This window comes from Dipodomys merriami, unplaced genomic scaffold, assembly GCF_024711535.1.
Source record: "Dipodomys merriami isolate MVZ:Mamm:240054 unplaced genomic scaffold, mDipMer1.0.p SCAF_94, whole genome shotgun sequence".
Lineage (NCBI taxonomy): Eukaryota > Metazoa > Chordata > Mammalia > Rodentia > Heteromyidae > Dipodomys > Dipodomys merriami.
The window spans coordinates 3,546,758-3,574,042 of NW_027206557.1; the positions used below are offsets into that span (position 1 = coordinate 3,546,758).

General features: G+C 39.4%; 1 protein-coding gene across 5 annotated transcripts in view; it reads right to left on the reverse strand.

Annotated features, from left to right (window-relative positions):
* The window catches only part of Bbs9 (Bardet-Biedl syndrome 9), a 318,806-nt gene that overhangs the window by 237,371 nt on the left and 54,150 nt on the right, over positions 1-27,285 (reverse strand). For all 5 annotated transcript variants that reach the window (XM_070014257.1, XM_070014260.1, XM_070014259.1 and 2 more), the window contains exons 6-9: positions 8,038-8,212; positions 3,012-3,096; positions 1,565-1,748; positions 821-950 (exon numbers count right to left, since the gene is read on the reverse strand). In XM_070014257.1, coding sequence (XP_069870358.1) covers positions 821-950; positions 1,565-1,748; positions 3,012-3,096; positions 8,038-8,212 — 574 coding nt within the window. The remainder of the gene's footprint in view (positions 1-820; positions 951-1,564; positions 1,749-3,011; positions 3,097-8,037; positions 8,213-27,285) is intronic.

Here is a 27,285-nt window from a genome sequence, read left to right on the forward strand (position 1 = left end):
AATGGTTTCCCATTTCTCAACTATTTGTCAAATTTTGTAAGTTTAATGCTAAATATAGATTTGGTCTGCCATTTTAAAAAGTCCTATTAAACATCTAAACTACTTCAACACATGATCAGTAGCCAGTTACACATTGTAATAAGGTATGAAACAAGTTGAAACATTATGAACAATATAATACCCATATGTCCTACCAACAAATAATCTCTACCTAAGACACACAAATATGAAATGAAACTAAATAGTGGCGCTAATTAAGGTATTCTTACATCCTCCTCCCTCTCTCTCTCTCTCTCTCTCTCTCTCTCTCTCTCTCTCTCTCTCTCTCTCTCTCTCTCTCTGTCTCTCTCTCTCTCTCTCTCTCTCTCTCTGTCTCTCTCTCTCTCTCTCTCTGTCTCTCTCTCTCTCTCTCTGTCTCTCTCAGGTCAGTCCTGGGGCTTTAACTCTGGGCCTGGGCACTATCCCTCAGCTCTTCAGCTCAAGGCTAGCACTCAACCACTTGAGCCATAGCACCACTTCCTGTTTTCTGAGTGGTTTATTGGAGATAAGAGTCTCATGGACTTTCCTGTTCCTGCCAGGGCTGGCTTTGAACCATGATCCTCAGATTTCATCCTCTTGAGTAGTTAGGATTATAGGCATGAGTCACTGGCACCGTGCCGTATTTCTCTCTTAACAAGTTATATTTTAAATTACTTCTGCTACTGACACTTACACTATAATTCATGTCATTTTTTTGTAATTTCACTTGACATTATTTCACAAGGTTTCTAGAGAATTCCTTGGCTAAGATCCTTTAATCTGTTAAAAATCAACCACTTACTGCAATGAGCCAACTCTTACTGCCACAGGTACATGAGGGAGCTGAGTAGCCCACTTCAGGGTCACATCCTGATAAATCTGCAACATGCTACTATGGTTTCCAATCAAAGTATTGATCGTTCCTTCAGAAACTGTGGGTTGAAGACACAGAAAGTAAGAAAACAGGCAAGTGAAACTGTACATTATATCTCTTTAAGATGACTTATGACATTAACATCTTAATTTTAACACATACACATTTTTAGGTAATAAAAATCATTTTTCAAAAAGAAAAAGTATTTTACAACTTCAAGCTATCCATAGCAAAAGGAAACAAGTCATTTTACAAATTTGAAAAGTTTATATAACAACTAACATGTTTACATTTCAACCAGAAAGTATAAATTTCATTAACATTTAATCTAATGACTTTCTAAGCTGTCTTATAAAGTCATAGATAGACATCACTGCTCTGTTCATAAGTGATGCTCACTCGGAAGCATGAACACCCAATTATGGAACAAATTAATACACGCTAAAGGCAAGTTCTACATGTCACTTTCTACAAAGCAAGGTAACTGACAGAACCAAATATATGTGTTCTATCAAACTTCTCTTCTAGCACTGAAAGTTAAAATTTCCATTACTTGTTCAGTATAAAACTGTTTTCCTGGATGTTTAAAACATGTGCATGAGTTTGGTTTTCTCTAGTATGTGTAACATACCCTTGACATATGGAAAAGATAAAAGAAAACTCTCTGCACACCTGAGCAGTATGGTAAGAAACAACTTGGGCTACAGTCAAGCTTCTTCATGAAGCGAATCTGTCCATTATCCTTGAGGCAAAAGAGGTTCCTCTCACCAAGGACAAAAAGAGAAGATGCTGATGGACTGAAAGAGACAATGCATATATCCAGGGCTTGCTCTCCAATATTTAGAGTCCAATCCACCTGCAAAGCAAAACCCCAGGTTAACTTAGTAGCTAAGAACACAAAAGTTTGGTCCATCTTCATATTAAATGCAAATTAATTTAACTAGCTGCTTTAATCAAAACACAAAAGTAAATTTTCCTTCACTTCCTTTTTGAGTTCTGTTTGTTTTCTATCTTGGGATCTGGTATTTTATAGACCCCAGCAGGTTTTATACCATATCTTACCAAATAGTATTAGGAATTCAGTGATTCAAAAATACTCATGAAAAGGACTTCTGCTTCTCTGAAAAACTTCTGTAAGAAAACTGCTATTTGGGGAGGAAGCATCAAGCTAATTAGACAATAACTTACTTATAGAAAAATTACAGTTAGACCAGAATGAGAAGGAGTTGTGTGTTACTGAACAGCATGGTGATTATAGCTAACAGTAAGGTACTGTGTGCCCCAAAAGCTGGAAGAAAGGAAGGGCTTTGACTATTCTCACCATAAAAAAGGGTGAAAGTTTGAGAAGGTAAATTTGCCTAACCTTATTTAAACATAAACAATGTACACATATTTCAAAACATCACAAAGTATAGCATTAATATGAAATTTTATGCTTTCATTTATCAGTTAAAATAAACTTAATTTTCAAAAAGCTACTGTATTTACCTTGCAAGTTAAATTTAATCATCAGTAAATCATATAGCCAATATTAAATTTTTATATCATTGATATAATAGTACATACAAAACAGAAATGAATAAAACATATTTCTGATTTTCTTCCCAGGAATTTTTTTTTTGGCCAGTCCCAAGGCTTGAACTCAGCGCCTGAGCTCTGTCCCTGAGCTTCTTTTGCTCAAGAACAGCACTCTACCACTTGAGCCACAGCACCACTTTTCTGGTTTTTTCTCTTTATGTGGTACTGAGGAATTGAACCCAGGGTTTCATGCATGCTAGGCAAGCACTCTATCACTAAGCCACATTCTCAGCCCTTTTCCCAGGAATTCTTATTCTTTTTTTGGGGGGGGGGGGGGTCCAGTCGTGGCACCTGAACTCTGGGCCTGGGCGCTGTCTCTCAGCTCTTCAGCTCAAGGCTAGCACTCTACCACTTGAGCCACAGTGCCACTTCCGGCTTTTTTCTTTTTGCTTATGTGGTGCTGAGGAATCAAACCCAGGGCCTCTGGCATGCAAGGCAAGTGCTCTACCACTGAGCCACCTTCTCAGCCCCTAGGAATTCTTATTCTTAACAAACATTATTAGATAGGAAATTACTGAAATCATTTTAACAAAGGCCTTACAATTAGTCTTTTTCCAGAACCAAGTTTTTGCTGCTCAGTCTCCTGCTTTTTATCTGCATCTGTTGCAAAAGCAAGTACTTGGTACCTGTACAAAACAGATGGAAAAGGGGTAAATAATTCTACAAAGTACAAATGTAGCTAGATGCCAGTGATTCATGCCTTAATCCTAGCTACTCAGGAGGCTGAGATCTGAGGATCGCAGTTTCTCTTCTCTTTGCAGACTCTTCTCTCCTATTAGCTACCAAAAAGATGCAAGTGGATCTGAGTATTAGTCCTGAGTGACAATAGCTCTGAGAAAGTGTGCAGGCCCTGAGGTCTAGGTCCAGTGCCGACACACACACACAAAAAAAGCACAAATTAAACATTTGAAACATGTCATGGGTAAACATTATAAGTAAATGGTCTCATGAGAGGGTGGACTAATAATCTTGGACTTCCCAACATCTAGAACCGTAAGAAATAAACTATTTAAAAAATACTCAGCCTTGGATATTCATTTCTAGTGTTACAAAATACACTAAGGCAAACAGCAACTCTAAAGCCATTTTATCTCAATCAAGAAAAAAAAATACTGATTAAAAAAAGCTCTAATTTCATCAAGATGCTAGAATGAAATAAGATAGATTTTACCAGGCTGGCAGCTAATACCTGCAGCCCATTCCCTCTGTATGTAGCATGCAGAAGGGAGCTACTCTAGGGACAACAATGGAGAATCAAGTCTCTGGATTTAAGCCCTTCCACATGTGTGATGTGGATTCAGATACAGCCAGTAGGCACAGCTCAGAGTACCTGTGCTCACAGAGAGTAGGCACACATCCTGAGGAAGCTGGTGGCAGAAGCAACGAGTTGTGTAGGAGATGTGCTTGCGATAGATAGAAGTTCAGGAAGAGAAGGCTAGGTTTCAAAAGATGAGTAAAAATTTATCACACTGACACTGGCAACTCACATCTATAACCGTAGGCTAAGAAAGTGAAGATTGCAGTTCAAGGCACAAAAGTTCAAAAGATCCTTCTCAACGTATAGCTGAGCAAAGAAATAGTATACATCCGTAAGAGGGGAGGACTGTATGACCAGGACTGCCCAGGCCGACTGTTATTGCTAAGGGAAACAGAACATGGTGGCACACACCTGTAACCCAGCAATGAAGGGAAGCCTTAAAGTAGGTGATTATTGCTCAGATGCTTGCTCTGGCATGAAGCAAGACCCTGTCTTAAAAATAACCAGTGAAGTCAGGCACTGGTGGCTCACACCTGTAATCCTAGCTACTCAGGAGGCTGAGATCTGAGGATCACGGTTCAAAGCCAGCCTGGGCAGGAAAGTCTGTGAGACTCTTATCTCCAATAAAAACCACTAGATGGGCTGGGAAGGTGGCTCAGTGGTAGAGCACTTGCCTTGCATGCATGAGTTCGATTCCTCAGCACCACATAAGCAGAAAAAAAAGCCGGAAGTGGCACTGTGGCTCAAGTGGTAGAGTGCTAGCCTTGAACTGAAGAGCTGAGGGACAGCGCCCTCAGAGTTCAGGCCCCACGACCGGACCCCCTCCCATTAAAACAAAAAAAACACTAGAAAACCAGTAGTGCTGTGGCTCAAGGAGTAGAGTGCTCGCCTTGAGCTGGAGTGCAGGGACAGCACCCAAGCTCAGAGTTCAAGCCCCATGACCGACAAAAAAAAAAAAAAAAAAAACAGTGAAAGAGAGAGCTGGATATGTCTTAACAATAGGGTCTCAGCCTAGCAAGCGCAAGGAACTGAGTTCAAACAACACCATTGAAAAAAAGAAGATACTATACTGGTAAAGAGACAAGTAGCCTGTTGGCAAGGGCAACAGCACATGTGAAGGCATGTAACCATAAAAGAGACATGAAAGGCCACAGGAGGGCTTGAGGTATGTGGGCAAGGAAGAGTGAGTCACGAGAAATGAGACAGAAAAGGTGGCAGGGAGAAGATCCCAGCCTGGTAAAAGCATACTAAAAAAACTCCAAAGGTGGCTACAGCAAAAGTCTCTTCATCATCTGAGTCAGACCTTCAAAATCTCAGCTTCCAAAAGGTCAAATATTAGACACTGCATTCCAACTTCCTATCCAGCTCACTGTAACAGAGACAGTAACAGCCCCTCAAAGTGAGTCCTGCCGTAGGTCTCACCTCAGGCAATTAACTAACCATCAGGTGCTACCCTACCAAGGATGCTATGGATATTAATGAGATAGTTGCAAAATCCAAACCTCCCTGAGCTATTTGATGTTTCTTATGTAACTATAAATGTAACTGCAGTTATTATTTCATCTGAGGGTATGAGAGCCCCTAAAAGTGGCCTCGTTAACATCAAAATAGCAGGCAGAGACTCAGCCAAAACTGACACCTGGTTTCCAAAGATGAACCATTTGTCTTTCTGGAAGACAACTCACAAGAGTATTTCATTACTTTAACACACCAGACAGTAAACTTAATGACAACAAACTCACAATTGCATGTATTTTAACCTCTTTTTTTGGGGGGGGGGTCCGGTCGTGGGGCCTAAACTCTGGGCCTGGACGCTGTCCCTCAGCTCTTCAGCTCAAGGCTAGCACTCTACCACTTGAGCCACAGCGCCACTTCCGGCTTTTTTCTTTTTGCTTATGTGGTGCTGAGGAATGGAACCCAGGGCCTCAGGCATGCAAGGCAAGCGCTCTACCACTGAGCCACCTTCCCAGCCCGTATTTTAACCTCTTAATTGTGGCCAATAATCTAAACAAAAATATGGTCCCCAAACAAAACAATTTCAAGCAGACTTAGAAAGTTGAAATAAAGAATACACTTGGAATTTTTAATTACCACTCATATGAGTTCAGTGATAGAAACTGAAGAAAAAGCCTTCCTTTGGAGGCTGCTGTGCCAGCCAGTACAGAAAGACTTTGGAATAGGCCTGACACCTTCTCAGAACACAAACAGGGCACATCCAAAAGAGTATGATGCTTTTGGATCCCTGGAGCACAGCAGTCAGACCCCAGCACAGAATTCAATGCCCTTCCACATAGAGCATAACATAGCAGCAAGGAGCTAAGATGTGCCCTGACTATAGGGCAGCAGCAAACCCTCTGATCAGTTATCTGCAAGTGAAACATAGTTGTCACCTCAGGGGGGTAGCAGGTGATTTTGAAACCCTGCTGTTTAACCTGAAGAACTTTACTGGAAGAGGACACCAGGGACAACTATTTCTGTAACAGCTCACAAGTTCTTCCTATTGCCAGGGACAATCACTTGCACTACAAGATGCCGAAACAAACAAAGCTTTCTTTATATGTTGTCAGTCCTCCATATACTTCCTGCTGAACACCTGCTTTTAGTTCAAAGGCAAAAGTTCCAGGCTCCTCAGAGGCTACAAAATTCCTTCCATGTGGGCAATTACACTTGACCAGGAAGAAAAACCAAGAAGCAAGTATTATATATCAGAGAAAGCATGAAGCACCAAAAAACTTAAGGGAATTGCTGAACAGCTACTCTATGAATTAAGGAGGATGAGACACTATGCGATGATCTAGGAAGAACTCAGGGAGCAAAGAGGCTTCCAGATAGAATCTTCATGTTCAAAGAAGGAAGAAAGGAAAAGCAGGTCAGACACAGGGGACAGGCTGAGAAAAAGTTGAGAAAGAGAAAAGTCTTTATCATAGATGGAAAATACATATATTTACTCAAGGCCAGAGCCTAAGGCCTGGTGAAAAACAGAACCTTCTTTTAAAATAGTCAACTAAAATGAACACCATAATTGCTTATTTTTAAAGCCTGTTACCTATTTGGCAAGGTACTAGGAGGCACTGCAGGTTCTGGGAGGTGGAAGCAGAGAGAGGGAAGAAAACAGTCACTGTTATATACTCCTAGGACCTTCCTATACTTGGTTCTCACTTAGAAGTAAGTCCCACCTCTGCTCAAAGCCTCCTCAGTGCTGCAGACAAAGCTCTGCTGTAGCCTGAATATATGTATATACATATGGGGGCCGAAATATATGCATGCATGCATGGATGTATGTATACATGTATATACACACAAACACACATACACACACAGAACATTGAATGCCGATACAGTCACTGCCTGACACAAGGCACTAGCTCTGGGACATCACAACTCCTTACAATACCAAAGTCGGCAGATGCTCTAATCCCTTGGAGGTAAACTATATACATCCCCCTGTGTGCTTTTATTCTTTGTAGTTCTGGGGATCAAACCCAGAGCCTTATACATAATAGGCAAGTGGTCTACTAAGAAGCTGCATCCTAAACCCTCCTTAAAAACTTTTTTTTTGTCAGTCATGGGGCTTGAACTCTGGGCCTGAACACTGCCCCTCAGTTCTTCAGCTCAAGGCGAGCACTCTACCACTTGAGCCACTGTGCCACTTCCGGTTTTCTGGGCGGTTTATTGGAGATAAGAGTCTCACAGACTTTCCTGCCTGGGCTGCCTTTGAACCGCGATCATCAGATGTCAGCCTCCTGAGTAGCTAGGATTATAGGCAGGAGCCACTAGTGCCCAGCTTCTCCTTATATACTTTAAATAATCTCTACATTGTTTATAATTGCTAATACAATGTAAATGCACTTAATCTTTATAATGAACTTGTCAAAATGAACATTACTACCCTCTTTTAGAGCCAGGGTAAGGACAGTGATATGGTTTGAATATGAAATGTCCCCACAGTGCTAAATACCTGGTCCTCAGCTAGTGGAATCATCTTGAGAAGTTCCAAAAACTTTAGGAAGTGGGCCTGGTAGAAGGAAATAGGCCTCTCTCCAAATACTGCTCCAATCCAATATTGCACCACATTGCCTTTCAGATATCTTACATCCAAGGGTGATAAATTCAAGCATTTTCTATGTGGTAGCAATGTGCTTAATACTTACACTAAGGACAGCGAAAGTCATCCCAGTTATATTTTATCAAAGAAACCAGTCACTTTTTCTTTTGTAGTAATATTCAAACTCTTTGTGGGAAATAATTAATCAGCACCAAACACATAAAAAAAAAATCATGGCTGCAAAGGTTGAAGATACAGACTTACTTGTAACTTTCCACTTGCCGGCAGGAAGAAACAGTGATGAAGGAATCTGTTCGGGGACTATATACAAGGGGGCCAGGGAGCAGGGAACCAGGGAGAAACCTCCCAAAGGCAAAGCTTTCCTGCTCAAACACCATCAGCATCCCATCCACAGACTGGATGCAAATTAAGTCTCGACCTAAAATGAGAGGAAATGAGAGGAAATTAAATAATCTGTTCTTTTGGTGTTTTTGTTTGTTTTGCTGGTTCTGGGACTTACACTCTGGGCCTAGATGCTGTCCCTGAGCTCCTTTGCTCCAGGCTAGCACTCCTTCACTTGAGCTACAGTGCCACTTCAGGCTATTTCTGTGATTAACTGGAGATTAGAGTCTCATGGACTTTCCTGCCCAGGCTAGCTTCAAACTGCAATCCTCAGGTCTCAGCCTCGGACTAGCTAGGGTTACAGGTGTGAACCACTGGTGCCCAGCAACAATCTTAATTCATCACTATCCACCACAAATATGTCAATGTTAATTTTCCCTATAAGACAACCCCATAGTATTTTAAAGTTTAAACTACAAACCAATGAAGCTAATGGATTATTGATATTAATGCATATACATTTCAATTTTTATAACTTCAAGTACATTTACTTTTATTTGACCAATTATGACTTTTTGTAATAAATCTTTTTTTCTAAATTCAAAATTTAAAACAATTCTTCATAGAACCACTTACCTTTTGGTGGTGGTGGTGGGGGGGGGGGTTGTGGGGCTTGAACTCTGGGCCTGGGCACTGTCCCTGAGCTCTTCAGCTCAAGGCTAGCGCTCTACCACTTATGCCACAGCTCCACTTCCAGTCTTCTGTAACTGGAGATAAGAGTCTCATAGACTTTCCTACCCAGGTTGGCTTTGAACCCTGATCCTCAGATCTCAGCCTCCTGAGTAGCTAGGATTACAGGAATGAGCCACTGACACCCAGCTAGAACTACTTACCTTTATGTCAGTCTCATATTTTAAAATGACTTAGACATTAAAGACAACAGACAGCACTGGGAGTGCAGCACAATGCACAAGGCCTAGATTCAGAACACACACACACACACACACACACACATACACACACACACATACACACACACACACACACACACACACGAGATCAAAAGGCCTATCTTAGGTATTCATTTTGTACAACCCACATTGTTAAGAATGAAAAGTATCAATGTTAAGTTCCCTGTCCTACAGACTGATTACAGCATGTCCTCTATCAGTACTATGATACAGTTTATGAAATGTACTGACATAATGATAATTTCTATGATACCGTGTTCCCTAACCTGAGAAAGATATAGTTACTATCACATAACCAATCACACAGGGGAAAGCTGTATTGGAGAAAAATTAAGCCACTCATTAAGGGAAAAGATCAATCTCCTAGTTGTTAGTCATCCCTAGCCCATATTTACTGTATCAATGACAATATTATGCATCATATATTTCAATTTAAGGAGTAACTCTGCTTATAAAGAAATTAAATTGTATTTAAATAGATTATATTGTCATAGTTATATCTGATTAATGACAATCACATAGCTGGGCAATTTTCAAAGGAACACATATTGACTACAGACTTGTTTACAGAGGAAAAGAGACAATTTTTTGCTTATGACTGCAACATACTTCAGCCCATCTTGACTGATAGAAGATGCTAATCAGGCTTAACTAGTATGAGTGGTATGTCAAATTAAATACTGTCTAATAAATGAACATTTAGTATGCATATATCTGAACCATTCCCAGAGAGAGGGAATAAGGTAACAATACCTCCTAGAGGTTCAATCCAAGCTACAAGGTCTTTAAGTAAAATCATGGCAAACTTTTTATAAGTGGAAGATCCGGAGCAATGATTCCTATTTTAATGATAGTTCTAACTATTGTACTTTTTATAAACAAAAATCTACTTTAAAAAACTGCTATCCCTAGGAGCTTCAGCCCTCTCATTAGTTAAATGAGCTCTAAACAAGAGCTCCAAGGTTATCAACTCATCTTATGCTAAGGTACCAAGAATTATAATAGAGAAAGGATAAATGGGAAGCTGGGTACCCACATGCAAACAAGAAGAGAAAAGGGGAGGAAAGGGGCATTACTAAAAAAGGTATCTATGTGAAGGGGTGGATGGATATGCTAATTCACTTCATTATATGTCACATTGTACACATGGAAGGTATTCAATTATCATTTATTATACTTCAGTGGAGCTGGGGAAAAAGAAAGAGCTTCAAAGTTAGAGGTTGTCAGACTCCTTAAGATTAAAGAGAACGTATAAGACACAATGAATTACACCATGAAACGAGGGTTTTCATTACCTGCTTACCCAGCCCAGAGGAAAACAGCAAATCAGAAAGGGATGAAGACACTGCCAGCTGTGAGCAGTGACAACTAACAAATGGAAGTAACCAGATCATCTACAAGATATGAACCGAACAATTTTTTTAAAAGGATAATCTGGATTCACTGTAGGAGCAATTATTAGCCCTATATGCCTCAAAAAAGAAATGTTATAAAAGACATGAGTTACTGTGTGGATTTACTATAGCTATTTACTATGTATTATTCCCACCCACAGCCATTCTTTCTTGATAATAGTAGACACATGTCCATCCAAACTAAAGCCTGTGGTCCTCTGTTATAGACTATAGGGCATGATGAGGCAGGAGCAGACATTATCTGAACATCTCTCAGGTACAGACACTGCTCTCCCTCTGACTCCATTATAATGGGGTACAGCAGGTGTCTTGGCCTCAGATGAAATCACATATTGAGGAAAACAGAGCATCTTTCCAGACCTGCACCACCTTATCTCCAGGTGATTAAATAGAACTGAAATAACCATCTTCCTTCTTTAAGCCTTCATTAAGTTTGGATATTTGTTACAGCAAACAAACCTTTTACTGTTTTATATAATGCAGAACCTAACCTTTAATGTGTGATTGTGCTTGACTGGATGCTGGTACCAAAAATTAAGCAGATATGCAAGACATATTGGGACAAGTAGAGAAATTTGAATATGACTGCATTTTAGGTAACTTGGGGGAATAATTTCTTCACTGTGATAGCAGTACTGTAATAATGTAAGAGAAAATACAGGAAGATGTGTGTTAAAGTATTTATGGGTAAAGTGGTTCTAAAGTCTGCAACTTGACCTTCAAATAGTCCATCAAAGAGGTTGTACTTTTATAACTATTAACTAGGTGTGAAAATATATGTATTCATGTTACTTTTTCTATTAACATTCTGTAGAAAAAATTACATGCTTAAATATATTTTTGTATATGAAACACTTATAGAATGACCTTGACATATGGAAGAGGATATTACAGTAACCAAATATATTCCTGGTATCTATATTATTAAAGTCTGTGAGTTCACAAAAGTATTTGCCAACAAAAATACCAATAAAAGTTATATTCATTTCAACATGGAGTCTTTAGTCTCCCAAAGACCGTGAAGTGATCCTCAAAATATGGCCCTCAGATCAGCACCATCAGTAGCATCCAATGTGGCCCTCAAACCAGAATATCCACAAACCTCTCAGAAATGCTAATCTACCCCCACTGTATCAAAAAGTCTGGTGGGAAAGCCAAACAAATCAAGGGTTTAACAAGATACAGAGACTATTCAGACCCACTACTGACTCAGTTGGATAGGATAAAACTCTGGGCTTGAAGAAAACAAACCCCAGAGAAATCTAGCACCCTTTTTGTTTTTCCTTAGCAGCCCAGGCAAAAGTACTGAATATACCATGAAGTCCAGAGGAGTTGACTCCAGTCAGATAATCTGGATCTGACTCCAGTTCCAATTATCAGCCATAAGCTCATGCTCAGGCTGAAGTCTCCTCATCTTCAAGACAGTGTACTGAGTACCTCACTAGGAGAATTAGAAATTAGTGTATGGAAACTAGGTCTGGCAGTGGCAAATACTTAATTGCATTATTATTTTTATAATTAGATTCACAGAACATACTAGATAACACTTAACTGCTTACTATTTCTTACATACATCGTAATACATGGCTCCTTTAAAAAAAAAAAAAAAAAAAAAAAGACCTCTCGCTTTTATACCCTAAGGAATATTTATTCAGTTCTTCCCAACCATCCATTCTGTCCTCCTATGCTAAGGCAAGCTACAAGACCCCATTCTAAGACTGAGGAGAAGCTCTGGCTTACACAAACTAAATCGTATCCCACTAGCCACAGTGGCAGAGCCAAGCAAGGGTTTAACACACCTCACAGCAAATGAGAAGCCAAATTCCTAAGTTGAGCTCAACTTTAAAAAAAAAAAGTTATACTTCCTGCACAGTAAGTTCTGGGATCACAGAGGCCACTTGACTTTTCTAAGGACACAGGTAAATGAGAGCCTCAGAAGGCACCGTTAGCACCTGGGCATCAAGCCACCCCTAAACTTCGCAGGCAGTTATTTCTCATCAACATGGAAGCCACTTTGGGCTGGGTCTCTGACTCGGAATCAAACCTGTCAACCATTTTTTTCTTCCGAGACAGGTCATGGGTTGAGATTTATGTCTTCCCTTCAGTTACCCTCTCCTGTGACCCCTAAGACTCCAACCTTACTGTCACTGGAGAACAAATCATCCACTGAAACATCCCATTTCCATGTCTCAAATTAACCCTAAACTCAAAAGCAGAAGCTCTACTTTACTCATCTGTGTAAATCCAGCAACTATAAAATAACTATAATATGGGAGATATATTAATAAATGTCTGTCGAGCTTAAGTGTTTCACATACTGAGTGTGAAGTATGTGAAAAATTATTTATTTCAATCTTGGCTACTGATGTTTAGAAACCTGTAGGGATCAACTCAAAACATTATTCAAAATTAATAAATAAGTCCTTCAAATCACTGTTTTGAATTTCAGAACATATATCAGAATACATATCAAGGCTCCCCTTACAGATAGTCCAGAAAAGCCATGAAAATTTTGTGGATTTGATAGAACAGAGCCAGAAGCCTTCAAAAAAGTGAGCTCTGCTTCCTGTTTACTATGTAAAGACATTCTTATCTATCTCCATAAAGAGAAGTTCTTCTACCAGGCACAGTAGCTCATGCCCATAACCTTAGCTACTCAGGACTGAGATCTGAAGATCACAGTTCAAAATCAGCCCAGGTAAGAAAGCCACTAAGACTGTTACCTCCAATTAACTACCAAAAAAGCTAGAAGTGGAGCTATGGTTCAAGTGGTAAAGCACTAGCCTTGAGCAAAGTAACTCAAGAACATCGCCCAGGCTGAGTTCAAGTTCCTGCACCAAAAAAAAAAAAAAGTGATAGAATCTCAGAGCTATATCAATGACCTAGCCATGAACTATATACTCAAACATCATCCTTACCACAAGCAATATTAACTAGTACTACCAAACAGAACACCTGTTATCCCTTTGTGATAAACACTTAACCAGCATAATGACTATGATCTGCAGTAACTCATTTGTCAAAAAACTTTTAGACTCATTTTACACATGAAATGACTAACTGAGCATGAATAATTTGTCTCATGTCAAAGAATTAGAAGGTGACAGAATTAATATTCAAATGAGATCTCTCCAGTCCTCAAATGCTTGGGAGGCAAAATTGATACCCATTTTGCCACAGAAAACTGGTGTTTAATTTCAGCAAACTTCCTAGGAAAGGTTTCATGATAAAAGTCGATGCATACCAGGCTGCAAAGAGATTAGAGATCAAAGCTAATAGCAGAGGGAATTTCTGGGAGAGAAAAGAAACACATTAGCTCAAGATGTATACAGCCAATGGGGTGGTACACAACTATAATCCCAGTACTTGGCTAAGAAAGGAGGATCATAAGTTTGAGGCTAGCCTGAACTACATAATAAAACCTTGTCTTCAAAAGGGGGGGGGGGGGGGTAGGGAGAGGGAGGTGGAAAAGCAGGCTTTGACTGTTAGAATTGACCCTCAGGTCTATAGGTCAAGTTTTACCGCAGATCATGAAAACTAAAGGAAACAGATTGAAAACTAACATTTTAATGGTAATTCCTAAAAAATTATGCCTCAACTATAAAGGGAAAAAAGGTTTTGAGTACAAATAATTAAAGATTGAAGATTTCATCAGATGCTTACTCCATTAATCTTGAACACAAGAGAAAAATAAAATATGGTTTGAAATATTATTTGTAAGATCTGAAAAGGTCCTATTAAGACCACTCTGAAAGAATCCTGCAAATCACTATTTATTTCTTATTTTCAAAGGCAAAGAAAAAGTTTTGTGCCTAGTAGGGACAGAGGACCAAAGAGAAAAAGGTTATTGTGTCAGCCTCATGAAAAAAAAATTATTAAATAGTATTAAGTAGAATTTCTCATTTTCTGGTGCTAAAATATCATTTAGTTAAAGCTTTAACATGATACATAAACCAGTAATCAACTACATGTGGAACTGACATCTTGATGAACAGTTTTCTCATCATCTAAATGATTGTCGATTCTGTAAAAGTATGTGAGGAGAGACTTTCCTTTTTTCCATTTATTTATGTATTTATTTATATATGTCAGTTGTGAGGCCTTGAACTCAGGGAGTGCTCTACCATTTTGAATCACAGAGCCACTTCCAGTTTTCAAGTGGTTAAATGGAAAGAAGAGTCTCATGGGGACATTTCTGCCTGGGCTGGCTTCTAACCGCAATCCTCAAGTCTCAACCTCCTGAGTAGCTAGCACTACAGGTTTGACCCACTAATGCCCAGCTTTTTTCCTTTTAGTTTTAAAAATATATCTGCAGCCAGGCACCTGTGGTTCACATCTGTAATTCTAGCTACTAGTGAGGCTGAGATCTGAGGATCGCAGTTCAAAGCCAGCCCAGGCAGGCAAGTCCGTGAGACTCTTATTTCCAATAAACTACTTAAAAGAAGCTGGGAGTGGCTCTGTAACTCAAATGGTAGAGTGCTAGCCTTGAGCAAAAGATGCTCAGGGACAGTCCCCAGGCCCTGAATTCACACCTTCCCTCCTCCCTCCCCCAAAAAAGTAAATGTGCATATAACATACTTTGATTAAATTTAACCACTTTTGCTTCTCACACCTCCCTGCTTACTGTACTGGAACGTGAACTCAGTGCCTCACACTTACAATGCAGATTCTCTACTACTTGAGCCAGGCTTCCAGCCCTTTTTTGTATTGGGCCTGGGCTGTGATCTTCCTACTTGGGCTTCCTATGATGCTAGGGATAACAGATGCTTGCCACTGTGCTTTTCTTATAGCTGGATAACCGGCATGCACCACTGTGCCCAGCTAGTTATTGAGATGGAATCTAACTTTTATGCCCAAACTGGCTTTGAGCAGGGATACCAATTTCTGTCTCCCAAGTAGCTAGGATTATAGGCTTGAACCATCTTGCCAAGCTCTATTTTTGTTTCTTACCCCTCCCCAACTTTTTAAACAATTTTAACAGGTTCCATTATTCCATTAAAAAAAAAAACTTTTTTGTCAAGGTGATGTACAGAGGAGTTACAGTTACATAAGGTAGTGAGTACATTTCTTGTCTAACTTGTTACCCCTTCCCTCATTTTTCTCCTTTTCCCTTTCCTGTCCCCCTACCAAGTTGTACAGATCATTTCCAACATATTGTCTTGTGAGTATCTCTGTTGCATAGGGTTCCCCTTTGCCTTGTGTCTCACCATTTTGTTGTTACCCTTCCCTTCCCTAGTTCAGATAAACATATATACAATACCCAGGGTACTAAAATCAAATACAGTGACAACTGGGGTTATCATAGGGGAAAACACACACACACACACACACACACACACACACACACACACACACACACACACACACACACACACACAGAAATTATGTAGTACACTGAGAACAACAACAACAAAGAAAAACCTCATGTCCATGTCTTGGAGTTCATTTTGCTTACACTGTTGGTGGGAATGTAAACTTGTTCAGCCACTCTGGAAAGGATTATGGAGGTTTCTCAAAGGACTACACATAGAGCTCTCCTATGACCCAGCAATCCCACTTCTGGACATTTACCCAAATGACCACAAACAAGGCCACACTAAAACTACCAGCACAACTATGTTTATTGCAGTATTACTAACCATAACTAAGATATGGAACCAACCCAGATGCCCCTCTGTAGATGAATGGATCAAGGAAATGTACACACACACACACACACACACACACACACACACACACACACACACACACACACACACACACACAATGGAATTATATGCTTCCATCAGAAAGAATGACATTGCCCCATTTGTAAGGAAATGGAAGGTCTTGGAAAAAAATCATGTTAAGTGAAGTAAGCCAGACCCAAAGAAACATAGGTCCCATGTTCTCCCTTATTTGTAATAATTAGTATACATCTAGGATAATCTTAGCAGATGAGCAGAATAGCTCAATAGCTATATGTGACCATATAAGATGATGCTAAGCAAAAGTAACTCCATTATTCTATTTTCATACATGTGTATGTCCTTCTTTCCCACTGATTCTTCCCACCAAGACAGTCACCATTTTACACTGGGTCATTTTTTTTTAATGTAGATCCAACGTAAGAGAGAAAACATGGGCCATTTGTCTTTTTCAGTCTGGGATATGATATCCAGCTCTATCCATTTGCCTGCAAATGATGTTAATTTAATTTTTCTTTGTAACTCAGTACTACTCCATTGTGTATATATGCCACATTTTCTTTATCTGTTCAATCAGGTGATGGACACTGAGGCTGATTCACTAATTTAGCTATTGTAAATAGTGCTGCTCTACATACAGGTGTACAGGTGTCTGGGCTTAGACTATCTACTTATGTTTCTTCATACAGGCCCATTAGTGGTAGACTGGGATCAGGAGTAGTTCTTGTTTTAGTTTCCTTAAGAACCTTCATACTGAGTTCCATAATGGCTGCACCAGGTTACATTCATACTAACAGTATGTAAGGATTCCTTCCCATATCTTCCCACACTGCATCTTCACAAAGCATTTATTCTTGCTTGTTTTCCTGATGATAGGCATTCAGGCTAGAGCAATATGGAATTTTAATGCTGTTTTGATTTGCCCTGCAAGGTTTTTTCTACCAAGCATTTTCCATCATTCATACTACAGCCACAAGGTTCCATTTTCCCCATTTCTCTACTTGTGGAGTCTTTGAAGCACAGCAGTGGAGTCGGGTACATGAAAGAAGACTACCATTACCTAGCGTGCTACATGTTTTCCAAGTCTCTCTGGACTCATACTTCTTTTAGACACTGAGTAAAAATACACAAGTGAAGAAATGCAAACGTGACCTGTGGCCAACCATATATTGCAGTCCAGCGTTCAGCTGTCAAAAGGCAGACAGGAAATATCAAGAGACTAACACACAGAGAGGGAAGAGTGCAGAAGTCTGTGCAACTTCCTCTCTTTCACACACACATGAGAAACTTGGTGTAGATACAGAAAAACTGAAGCACTCACTCATTAATCTTTAGTGCAAACCTAACCCAAAAACAAGGAAACATGTTTTCTATGTGCAAAGACATAAAAATGTTCTCAGTAGGATTCTAGTAGATATTGCCTTCAAAACAACTATGAATGGATTTCTAGAGCCTATAGGGTTATAAATTTACCATTAAACATCACTTTTTTACTTTATACTCAAATTATACAAATAAACCTACCATCATTTGTAGATGTACACCATTTACACTTCAAAGTAATAACTGGTAATTAGTTGAACAAAAAAATGCTAGCTTATTACACTTTTTTGTTTGAACATTCTACAAGTAATTTGTGCTTGATATCCAATTACATTTAAAATTTAACCCTTAGCCATAAATAAATAAATTTTAAAGCCCTAAGTAAACACAGGAAATCAACAAATAGAATACATGTGTCAAGCTAAATAGCTAATATTTTAAATTACATACCATGGAAAAATTACACAAATTCTCAACTACTATCCAAGTGTTACCTCAATAAATAACTTCATGAGACTAATTACTTTAGGACTCAGGAAAATAAAAGTTGGTTCTATATACTAATTCTTCTCCTGAACTTGTCTTTAGACATTTTAATGTGTCTCATATTAATAGGAAACTTTAATAGTTTTACAAAGACCACTACTGTGTATTTTGTCAAGCTATTTATCACAGCCTTAAACTGTGAACAAGGTTAATAACTTATTATAAACAAACTACAAGCATTCATTAAATTAGCATTATATGTGATGGATTCAGTATGAATGCTATGTTGGAGTTTAAAAGAGAGCTCCCTAAAGGTTATATTATCAAGTGGGAAAATAGGGGATATTATTTCTCAGATGTAATGATCATGAAAATTTTAAAGCCGGGCACTGGTGGCTCGCACCTGTAATCCTAGCTACACAGGAGGCTGAGATCAAGGTTCAAAGCCACCCAGGCAGGAAAGTCCGTGAAACTCTTATCTCCAATAAAACACCAGAAAACCAGAAGTGGCACTGTAGCTCAAGTGGTAGAATGCTAGCCTTGAGCTGAAGAGCTGAGGGACAGCACTCAAGCCCCATGACCAACCAAAGAAAAAAAGAAAAAGAAAACAATTTCCAGCCTGGTGCCAGAGGCTCATACCTGATATAACCGAGTAACTTGCAGTTATTCAGGAGGCTGAGATCTGGGGATTGTGGTTCCAAGCCAGCCCGGTCAGGAAGTCCATGAGACTCTCATCTCCAATCAACACCAAAATTAGAGGTGGAGTTGTAGCTCAAATGGTAGAGAACTAGCCTTGAGCAAAAAAGCTCAGAGACAGTGCACAGTTCAAGCCAAAGGACAGAAACAAGCAAGCAAACAAACAAAACAAACAAAAAAGATTTCCACTCAACCAATATATGCTAGAAAGACATAGTAGCTACCCTCAGAAAGTTCAGTGAGAGTTAACCAATTAATATAACAACAATGTAACAATGACTCTGAAATAATTTAAAGGACTGTGGGAGGGTGATTAACAATGTCTGAAATAATCAGGATAAGCTTAGCACAAAGATAATACTTAGGCCTCCAGGTTGTTTACCAAGCAATCAAAAAAAAAGAAAAGTCAGCTGGAAACCATGCACAAAGATGTGAGTCTGGAGGGTGTTGGGAGAGAGCAAACCAAGGGAAGGGAAACATGCTGATGAACACAACACGCTTATCAGCCCAGAAGGGAAATCTACAGCTCAAGAGACATAAAGATACATCTCAGCATCTTTATTTCAGCTCTGGGAGCTTATTAGCTTCCTCACAGGTGAAGCAGTATGATGCTGCTATTGTAAGAAGAAAATATAATGAAAATACACACTGCTTAGTACCTTAAACTCCCAGTAAGTTATGCTTTTTATTATATAATCGCCTGCTCCTTACAGAACAAATTATGTTAAAAAAATAAGTAAATAAAAGTGAGGGGAGATTCTTCCCTATATTTCCTATCTCTGTTCATACCCTCGTTACCTGGTTCTGTTTTTCACATATAATGATTGTAATTGCCCACACTTCTTCTCTTCTTATATTTATCTTCCCTTCATTCTCTGACTTCCTCTCCCTCCTGACAAAACATGTTTCAGCTTCCTAATATTCATTTTGTTAACCATTCTAAAAATAACATTGAAAAGCAAAAAAAAAAAAAAAAAAAGTGCATGCTTATGTGCCTGATCATACAAAATAATACTTATCAAAATGGACTTCAGGAAATGGAAACAAGAGGTTTTTTCCTTTTTTGCTGTTTTTATTTTCATTTTATCTTGTTTGTTCATTTATCTGTCTTTGGAAGGGTAATGTGAGGCACAGAAATGGAGGGACAAAGGGGGAACAAATACAGTAGTGGTACTCACAAGACACTACATTGAAAATGAACTATTTAACTTGTGGGTGGGGACAGGAGGGAAAAACTGGGAAAGAGGGAGGAAAGGGGTGACACTATCCAAAAAGAAATGTACTCTTTACCTGACTTATCTAACTGAAGCCCCTCTGTACATCATCTTTTTATTAACAATAAAAAAAATCAGTTAAAGGGGAAACCTCTTAAGAAAAAAGGATTCAAAAAAGGAGATAAGCACAGTCAGAAACTCATCTGCTTTGCCAAGGCAAAGGATTTTTTTGGGGAGGGGGGCAGGGGGGAGGGGGGGCGGGGCGGTCATGGCCCTTGTACTCTGGGCCTGGGTGCTGTCCCTGAGCTCTTGAGCTCAAGGCAAGTGCTCTACCACTTGAACCTCAGTGCCACTTCCAGTTTTCTGGTGGTTAATTGGAGTTAAGAGTCTCACAGACTTTCCTGCTCAGGCTGGCTTTGAACCTTGATCCTCAGATCTCAGCCTCCTGAATAGCTAGGATCATAGGCATGAGCCACCAACACCCTGCAGCAAAAGATTTTTAAGACTTTAATAACTGAAAAACCTCTCAGAAGTTAGGTCTTTATAACCAATGGCTATTCAGGTGTATTCTCTCTCTCTCTCTCTCTCTCTCTCTCTCTCTCTCTCTCTCTCTCTCTCTCTCTCTCTCTCTCTCTCTCTCTCTCTCGTCTGTCATGGGGTTTGAACTCTGGGCCTGAGCACTGTCCCTCAGCTCTTCAGTTCAAGGCAAGCACTCAACCACTTGAACCACAGTGCCACTTCTGGTTTTCTGGTGGTTAACTAGAAATAAGAGTGTCATGGACTTTCCTGACCGGGCTGGCTTTGAACCTTGATCCTCAGAGCTCAGCCTCCTGAATAGCTAGAATTACAGGCATGAGCCACCAGTGCCGAGCTCAGATGTACTTTTCTTAAAACAGTAATTTCCCTAACATGATAATAAAATTATCTTAGGAAGTATATTGTGAGCTTGCCAAAAATACTAAATGGGAATAGGGAACAAGCTGCCTCTGACCCTAAACCCTCCCTGAGACAGGCACACATGCCTGTTCCTCTCTTCCCTCCCCTCCTTTTCTCTCTTCTTCCCTCCCCTACTGTCTCTTCTCTTTTCCTCTCCCTTCCTTTCCCCTCTTCTCTTCTATAGTCCACCCTTTTCCTCCCCAACCTCTCCCTTCCCTTACTTCCCTCCCTTCCTCTCCTCTCCTCTTCATTTCTCTCCCCTTCCCTCCCCAGACCCTCACCCTCCTTCCCCTGCCCTGCTCTTCTGTTCCATTACCCTATTCTCCTCTCCCTTCATATTTAAGGGTGATAATCCTCTCAGTAAAAAGTACAAAAAACAAGACAGATGATATCATAATGAAGAGCCCATGTATTTAGCATTCCTTTCTTCTCCTTCATCCAAAGGAAAAATTTTTAAAGGATGAGTATAATGTTGAGCTTATTTTTTTTAAGTAACTAGTTTCAAAGTAAAATAAATTACACAGGCTAACAACAATCATGATAAGAAATTAAGAAAATGTTTCAAAAATGCTAAAATATACAAAAATTTAAAAGTATCCCTTTGTGAATATAAATATTTCTCATTTGAATAAGATTAGTCACATAAAGTGACACAACTCTAAAAGCTAAATATTTGTTTACATAATATTAGAACTTTATGTCTTAAAACATTAGCATATCGAAAGGGGAACAAGTAAAATCCATGAATTAGTCAGAGTTGTGGAAAAAATTAAAGCCAGGAAATTATCTGCCCAGGTTCATATGATTTTAAAAGGCAAATAAAAATGAATTAGAGACGTCAATACCACATATAAATATCCTGAACTGTCGATTCCTATCACAGAATCCATGTGCTTTGTAGTTTGTATATTAAATCCCTTTGGTTTCTTCTAAAGGAAGTAAATCATATCATTAATAAAGTCATAAATAAGAATATGCCACAATAATGTCTCATACACAGATGAAATCATGTTATCAGCACCCTAAAAAAGTTTTCACAAGTATGCCAGAGTTAAGTGAAAACTTCATAAAAAGAACATCAAAAGAGCACATGTTAGTGTCCATTCATAGTTAGGGGTAGCTGCCTACCATGCAGTCAGTCATGCAGAAATTCTCCAGATAACTAATTCTGCCTAAATTGCACTATACTTTTGCTAGTCTAACTCTAATTCCCCTCACATTATTCTCCTATCTCAACCTCACAAAGTCTTTCTACATACTCTTAGCCCCCAAGATCCAACACCACCCCTTCATGAAGCCTTCTCTAATTCCCTTTAGCATAATAAGCTACCCTTCCCATTCTTTCCTAGTATACTGTGCACTGCTCACTATTAGTACTGGTTGATTTTTCTCCTGATGATAGAGCTAAATTTAACTCAACCCTCTCCCATCCCTTATTTACAAAAAGTAACCATACAATTGTTGAACAGTTGGCTATTTTGCTTTCATTGTCTACCTTGCAGCACTGGACATAGTCTCTTCTATGTTGGTGATCCAAAAATACCTACCCAGTTTTACACTTCTCTCAGGAAATGAACTACTAGATACCATGATGTCTTATGATCATCAAGAGATCTAGATGTTTGGTAATACATCACTATATTCAGATGACAACCCCTCCAGAGTTAGTATTATGTTCCATCCACCATGCCACCCCATTTCTCAAAGCATCTGTTATACAAAAGAGCTCAAAAAATCATTTCATGTGAGGAGATGAAGCTTAACAGAATGTTTGTCCAGCATGCATAAGAGGTGAGGAGATGAAGCTTAACAGAATGTTTGTCCAGCATGCACAAGGCCCTGGGGTCAGATTGCTACCACCAGCAGCATGGAGGTGGAGGTGGGGGATTCTAACATGAGACATAGATAAATAGGAAATCTTTCAACCATAAAGAATGAAGCATGGAACCCCTAAAGGGCACCAAAGGAGTGAACAATCCTTAGATCCCTCAGTAATTCATAAAACTCTCACCTTTAGCTTTAGCAATTTTTAAGGAGTCTAGGCATGGTATGTGGGGGGGGGGAGGAAGAGGAAAGGGAAGAGAAGAGAAGGGTGGGGAAGAGAAAATTTAGAGTACTCTCTAATTATTCTCAGAGCAAATAGTATCATAAAAACATGGGGAGGACACCAAATGCAGATAAAAGAGGAGTCAGTAGTAAAAAGAGCATTGATTTTGAAATCTGAAATGATAAAGTTTCAAATCCTGGCTTTGGCAAATCCTAGATATGAGACCATACACCATTTAGTTTCATTCTGTCTGTGTTTCCAAGTGTAAAATACATCTTATAAACTCTACTCCCTCTCGGGTTGTTGTGAAGACTGAAAAATAGAACATAAATTAACAACTCAGGACAATACCTGGGACATGGGATAAATGTCTGCCAGCTGAGTCCCAAACTTAGCACAGTTCATTAAGAAAGGATTAAATCAACTTCTCAAAGGACCTGCACTCTGCACTCATTCCTTAGGTATAGAAAGATAGAAAAGATCTCAAAGGGTGACCAGAAACATTTCGCATCTTTATTCAGTAAAAGCCTTGCTAAAACAGTGACTCCCAAGCTCTTGAATTTCACTGACCTGTGAACTTTTAGAAACTACTCAGGAGCATAATAGTGTTGCCAGCCTTGTAAAGTGTCCAATCATAGTTGTTTTAAAAAAAACTCAGACTCTCTGTCTGCTTGCTTGCTTGCTTGCTTACTCAATAAAGCCCTGCCAAGTTTTCTTACCAGTAAAAAAAAAAAAAAAAAAAAAAATACAGACTCTCATCACCAACATTTTCAAAAAAGCCAAATGCAGTTAGTAGGGACAAAAATAGAAGTATCAGCACTAAAGACAGCCTTTTGCTAAACAAAATTTAGTTCAGCAAGTGAAAAAACTACATTACCATATCAGCAATCAGTTTTTATTATCTCCAGACCACTAAAAAGGGCCAGCAATTGAGAAGTGCTACTATACACCAGCACTAGCCCCACAAACAACTCCCCACACCATCACTTGGAAACCACTTGTACCAAGAACACAGAAACTAAGCACAGAAAGGTTTTCCTTTCAGGGACAAAGGAAAAACTGGGCTCAGTCCTCCTTAGGCCTAGGTGAGGAAACAGCATTTTCCACACTATGCTGGCTCTGACCCAATCCTCCTCAGGCATAGGAGAGGAAACAGCATTTTCCACACCACTCTGGCTCCTTAAAACACTACCACAATCACAGGGTACCTGGAATCAATGAGTGAGGCCCAGGCTCCCTCTGCTGACAACCAAACAACCAAAACCCACCAAACAGCAACTGACTTTTTTGTTTTACTCTCTGAGAAAAAGTCTTTCTATGTAGCTCAGGCCTCAAACTTGAGATCCTTCTGCCTCAGTTTTCCAAGTGCTGAGATTAGATGTACACTACTGCATCCAACCAGTAATTGATTTTTTTTCCCAGTCCTGGGGCTTGAACTCAGGGCCTGGATACTGTCCCTGAGCTGCTTTTTTTGTCAAGGCTAGCACTCTACCACTTGAGCTACAGTGCCACTTCCAGCTTTTTCTGTTTATGTGGTACTGAGGAATCGAACCCAGGGCTTCAGATATGCTAGGCAAGTACTCTACCACTAAGCCACATTCACAGCCCTAGTAATTGACTTTTTTTTTTTTGCAGGGGGGGGGTCTTATATAATAATTTTATTCTTTTTTAAAATAATTTTTATTGAGATTGACTATATAAATTTCATAAATTTCAGAGTACTGTGGGATAGTGATACTTAGTTAAAAGTCACAAACACATTTTAACCTTCACCAGGCAAATAGTAATTGACTTTTTAAAACTCTTCCCAATTCTGATAAGATACTGCATAGGTTCCTATGGTTTTCTGCCAAAGACTCATTTTATTTGACACTTTAAAACTTTAGAACACTGTTATATGAGATCTGAGTGTGAAGACATTAACAACTAGGTAACACTATTTTCATATTCCAATTAATCTTATTAATTAATTAATCCAATTGATCTAAATCAGTTTTCAAATGTCTTGGTTCTACTCTGTGTTGTTAGGCTTAGTCACAGCATTATACAAAGAGGAAATTAAACAAGGAATGTTACAAAATTAAAAGGTTATGAGCCGGGCGCCGGTGGCTCACGCCCGTAATCCTAGCTACTCAGGAGGCTGAGATCTGAAAACTGCAGTTCAAAGCCAGCCCAGGGAAGGAAAGTCCGTGAAAGTCTGTGCTGAGGAATCAAACCCAGGGCCTCATGCATGCAAGGCAGGCGCTCTACCACTGAGCCACCTTCCCAGCCACCGTGAAACTCTTATCTCCAATAAACCACCAGAAAACCGGAAGTGGCATTGTAGCTCAAATGGTAGAGCACTAGCCTTGAGCTGAAGAGCTGAGGGACAGCGCCCAAGCCCAGATTTCAAGCCCCACGACCAACCAAACAAAAAAAAAGAGCTTATGAATGCAAGGATAGTACAGTGAATGCACTGATAGTATTGTCTTACAGAAATTTAAATTAATAGATCAAAATTAAAGACTTTATGCCACATACCAGTGGTTCATGCCTATAATAATACTCAGGAAGCTAAGATCTAAAAATAATGGTTCAAAGACAGCCCAGGCAAAGAAGTCTATGAGACTCTTATGTACAATTAATCACCAGAAAAGCCACAAGTGTAGCTGTGACTCAAGTGGTAAAGTACAACTCTTGAGCAAAAAATGCTCAAGGACAGTGGTCAGGCCTTGAGTTCAAGGCTCAGGACCAACACACACACACACACACACACACACACACACACACACAAGGCTCAGGACCAACACACACACACACACACACACACACACACACACACACACACACACACACACACACACACACACACACAAACACACTGACTTCAAAGTTAACAATATGAGTACCTCTTCTGTGAATTAGGAAGGACTATTCTCATCTGACTGTGGGGAGGACTGATGCTCAGGAAGTTCTCTTGCCTGTACATACCAGGGCCCAAACTCATACCTTTATTTTCGAATCTTCACATTGTCTCTCAAACTGAATGTTATGCATACAGTCAATGCCTAATAAGATCCTTTTTAATTCCAAATGAAGTGTGGCCTATCATCACAACTATATTTTCAATGTTCACAGTAACATCAGATTTAAGTACCAAGTATTAACTTTCACTGGGACAGAGAAAACCTGATAAAGTTACTGACTGAATTCAGTTAATTGCTTGAAAGGATCAAATTAAGCAAATTATAAAGTAGAGGAGAGAATGACATATAACCCCAATCTCAAAACTATTGAATAAAATATTTGTTAAAAGTACCATTTTAAAGTATACTAGTATGCTGCCAAAAAAAAAAATTCAGAAGCCAAAAACATGGTGGAAGTGGAATCCACAAAGGTAAACAGCCCTAGAGGCATTTTCCTAAACCAGATCAGGGCATGCTTCAGCTTTCATGGTCTCAAATGACATTCAGAAGAGGAGAAAATGAGGGGCCATCTTAAAAGGGGGAAGCGGGGAGTCTAATAGATCCTGATGCTGGCTCCATCACTCTGAGTACAAAGCTAAGACTACAGAACACTCAGTTCCTCACATAGAGAGCCCAGAAATTGCCTTACTGCTCAAGCCAATGAGAAAGTAAAACAAACTGCACATCTCAAAAGTTGGAACCAGATAAAGGAAAAATATATCTCCTAAGAATTCATAAACTCCAAGCTGATCTTAATGTGAGTGTACAGGGCAAAATAGCGCTATTAGTAGACAGCCCAAACTCTGAGATCCCAGAGTAAAGCGATTCTGGGTTAGAAACATGGCCAAGCACCTGACAAAAGACTATTCAAGTCTTTAAAGGAACATGGTGCTCATTCTCATCAATGAAGTTCTTGAAAGTGTGATCTCATAGACCTCACAACAGACAGGAACTAAAGATGAGAGAGTAAAAGATATGAGAAATAGCAGAGAAGAATCAGATCTGACAATTTCAAGTGCTAATGCTAGCAGAAAATATTTAATTTTTTTATTGTAAAGATACAGAGGGGTTATAGTTACATGCATAAGGTAATGAGTACACTTCCTACCGAGCATTATTACTACCCCCTCCTTTGTTTTTCCCCTACTATCCCTTTCTTCCCCACCTCCCCAACTCCTCCTTCCCCCCCTCTCCAAGGTTGTAAAGTTCATTTTCAACATAGTGTCTTGTACGTCTCATTGGTACAATGGCTCAACCTGTATTCTTTTGCTATTTCTCTTCCCCTCCTCAAATTAGAAAAAAAATGTATACATAAGATGCAGGGCACCAGAATCAAATACAGTGACAAACAGGGGTTATACCATAAGGGAAGAATATACAAAAGAAACAAAAAAATCACAAAGTACTTTAAAAACCACAGCAACAAAGAAAAAGCCTCGTGTCCATATCT